This window comes from Phaethon lepturus, unplaced genomic scaffold, assembly GCF_000687285.1.
Source record: "Phaethon lepturus isolate BGI_N335 unplaced genomic scaffold, ASM68728v1 scaffold51128, whole genome shotgun sequence".
NCBI classification, from domain to species: Eukaryota; Metazoa; Chordata; class Aves; order Phaethontiformes; family Phaethontidae; genus Phaethon; species Phaethon lepturus.
This window is the reverse complement of record NW_010556479.1, coordinates 1-2,908: the sequence shown is the minus strand read 5'-3', so window position 1 is coordinate 2,908 and position 2,908 is coordinate 1. Positions and strand designations below refer to the sequence as shown.

The window sequence follows — 2,908 nt, the reverse complement described above, 5'->3', positions numbered from 1 at the left end:
CGACACAGCTGATCTTGTGCCTCTTGGTCTTTTTCTTCCTTGCTTCCTTTTTTCCTCCTTGGCCTTAAGGGAGACTTTATTTCCTGGTTTGGACTTTGTCAACAATCTGGGCTTGATTTTTTTCTGTCTTTGTAGCGATTCTGATTCTAGTATTTTGCAGTTTTGACTGTCTGAGTTTGGTGTATCATACAAGTCCACAGTACGACGTTTGGAAGGTTTTGTTCCACTTTCATGTGCTTTAGCACTCTCCTCCAAAATAAAAGAACCTTTCTGAGTTTGGTTTTTTGTATCAGTCTTCAGGCTGGGGTTATTTTTTTGTTCTCTTTTCTTGGAAGTCTCTGGCTCCAACTTTTCTTTAGAGCAAAAAAGCGATCGACATCTACGTAAGGGGGTAGATGAGAGAGATCCTGCATTGTTTTCCTCGGATAACTGAGTACTTGGTCCTCTTCCTGAAGGTGGTACTTGTCTGGGTGAGGCATTTTGATTCAAAACATCCAGGGCAATTTTAAGGGAACGGCGATATTTCAGTTCTTCCACGGCCTCACTCAAATTTCTCCCTTGATCTGATGAAGAAGAATATGCAATAAGCTTTCTTCATGTATACGAAATAAGAAATTTTATCTTGATTATATCTTTTGTTTAAGATGCAGCTTAACACTTAAATCATCCATGATTCTTAAGGCAAAGTATACAGAGACACACAAAGTACAAGCTTCCAACACCTTATTTTGATCCAAGTACACACAAGCTTTTTCACCACTCCTTCCAACACACTACACAAGGGAAGAGCAAAAGTAGCTGTGATCACATTTAGTTGATTTTCAAACTCTGTGGATGGACTGGAAAGAGGGGAAGAGAAATGCAAAAAAAAAAACCCTCAAGAAGTGAAATATACAACTACTGTCCCCTAGATTGGGTTTTTGTGTATGTTTTACATCCAGAATAAACACAAGGCAGGAAATGTTTTGACATACCCTCACCCAAGTTAGAGGCGATGTTTTCTATACATTCTTCCTTCAGCGGTACAGCATCTGCACAGTTCACACAAACCCTGAGAATACAACAAAGCCAGCTGAAAACATCACAGTGTTAAGCATTACTAGCAGCATGACACTGCTTTCATCTGGCAATAAACTTGCAATATTTTCTTCCACAAAACCTGTACTTTTTAGCAGAAATTAAAGAAAAAAACCCCACATAAAGAATGCCTGAGCTAACAGTGTGCTGTTCATGGATGTATATGGCCAGGTCTAAGAGAGCAATAGGTTTTGGGTTAGCCATCTAATCCTTCTGTAAATCAATGATCTCATTCCACAGATATCTTCAGATAAAGGGATTACTACTTTTTTTTTTTTAAGTCCGCGTGTAAAGATACAACAGTAAAAAGGATACTTAACTGCTCTTTCAAGCCAAGTATTTCAACTTTAAAAGAAGCCTCTGTCGCTTTAGCACCAGATGTTTTCCTAAGTACCCCCGTTTTGCACAAAACCTACATTAAAGAAAAAAAACATGCATTTTAAAACCTTGATCAAGACTGTTAGACTAGAGGACAGATCTGACATAAAAACATTTTTAATATGAATGGCACAGAACAGACTGATATTCCATGGCATGTGGTTGCAGTATAAGGATCTCTACAGATTAGCACTTTTTAAAAGTATCTACATGTTTACTTGGAGCTCTTACTACTCTGTTTCATCCATTTCGAAGTTACATCCACAAGTCTTTCCTCATATATATATCTATTTTACCTTTGCTGGCCATAAACGCTTCTTCCATGTGCAAAGAACATACTCTTGATCTGTCATGACTGTGTTTCACGTAGAAAAGGAAGATTCCAGCGTGGTCTAAAGAAAGGGAAATAAAAGTTACCCAACACATGGTTCATTTTTGACTTTCTGAAAAAAAACCCCTAGGACTTAAATAGAACATATATTATTAGAGCTATGTATCTTTTTACCTTTGAGATCACTAGACTGATATTACTCTGCACACATTCTCAAAAATTAAGTTCTAAGAGCGTATCTTTCTATAGCCATGCAACATAAGGTCTTACTGAACATGCAAGCCTAGAAAACACTGTCACAAATAAATAAAAAATGCTGACATAGGCCTACACATCCTGCAGCTCCCTGACACCAAATCCTGATAATTGAGGCCACTTTTCACATCCTACAAATTATGCCAAGCCATGCCAATTTTTATCGCACAAGTCTTAGAGCAAAAGTCCTACGAGGAGCAGCTGAGGAAACTGGAGTCATTCAGTCTGGAAAAGAGGAGGCTGAGGGGAGACCTCATCACCCTCTACAACTACTTGAAGAGGTTGTAGCAAGGTGGGTGTTGGTCTCTTCTCCCAAGTAACCAGCAACAAACAGGACAAGAGGAAACAGCCTCAAGTTGCTCCTGGGCAGGTTTAGATGGGATATTAGGAAAAAACTCTTCAGCTAAAGGGTTGCCGAGCAGCGGCACAGGCTGCCCAGGGAAGTGGTGGAGTCACCATCCCTGGAGGCATTTCAAAGACGTGTGGACATAGCGCTTAGGCACAGGGTTAGACGTGGCAGCACTAGGGTAACGGTTGGACTCGATGATCTTAAAGGTCTTTTCCAACCTAAATGATTCTATGTAGTTTCTAAATATAATCTGAGTGACCTAAGTACAGCCTGTTTCTTAAAGGCTTGAAAAGCTCACTGCATTGCCCACGAAGAACAAGAAAACCTTCCCGTACTTACAGGGCCGGAGGCCGGGGTGTCCTCGGCACGCTGGGAGGCGGCGCTGCCACCGACGGACGGCGGGAGGCGGGCGTTACCCCCGCGCTGAAGGGCCAAACCCGCGGGCTCGGCGCAGGGACACGAAGACAGTCGCTGCCGCCCAGTTTAGGGAAACTACGAGTCTCCCACAGCTCCCCCTC

The 2,908-nt window shown here is 41.7% G+C and overlaps 1 protein-coding gene across 1 annotated transcript in view; it reads right to left on the bottom strand.

Moving 5' to 3' along the window:
- Nucleotides 1–1,808, bottom strand: part of LOC104624975 (PWWP domain-containing protein MUM1-like) — a 7,591-nt gene extending 5,783 nt beyond the window's left edge. Inside the window, exons 1-4 of the mRNA XM_010292478.1 lie at nt 1,752–1,808; nt 1,398–1,489; nt 981–1,051; nt 438–563 (exon numbers count right to left, since the gene is read on the bottom strand). Coding sequence (XP_010290780.1) covers nt 438–563; nt 981–1,051; nt 1,398–1,489; nt 1,752–1,808 — 346 coding nt within the window. The remainder of the gene's footprint in view (nt 1–437; nt 564–980; nt 1,052–1,397; nt 1,490–1,751) is intronic.
- Between the last annotated feature and the right edge of the window lie 1,100 nt (nt 1,809–2,908).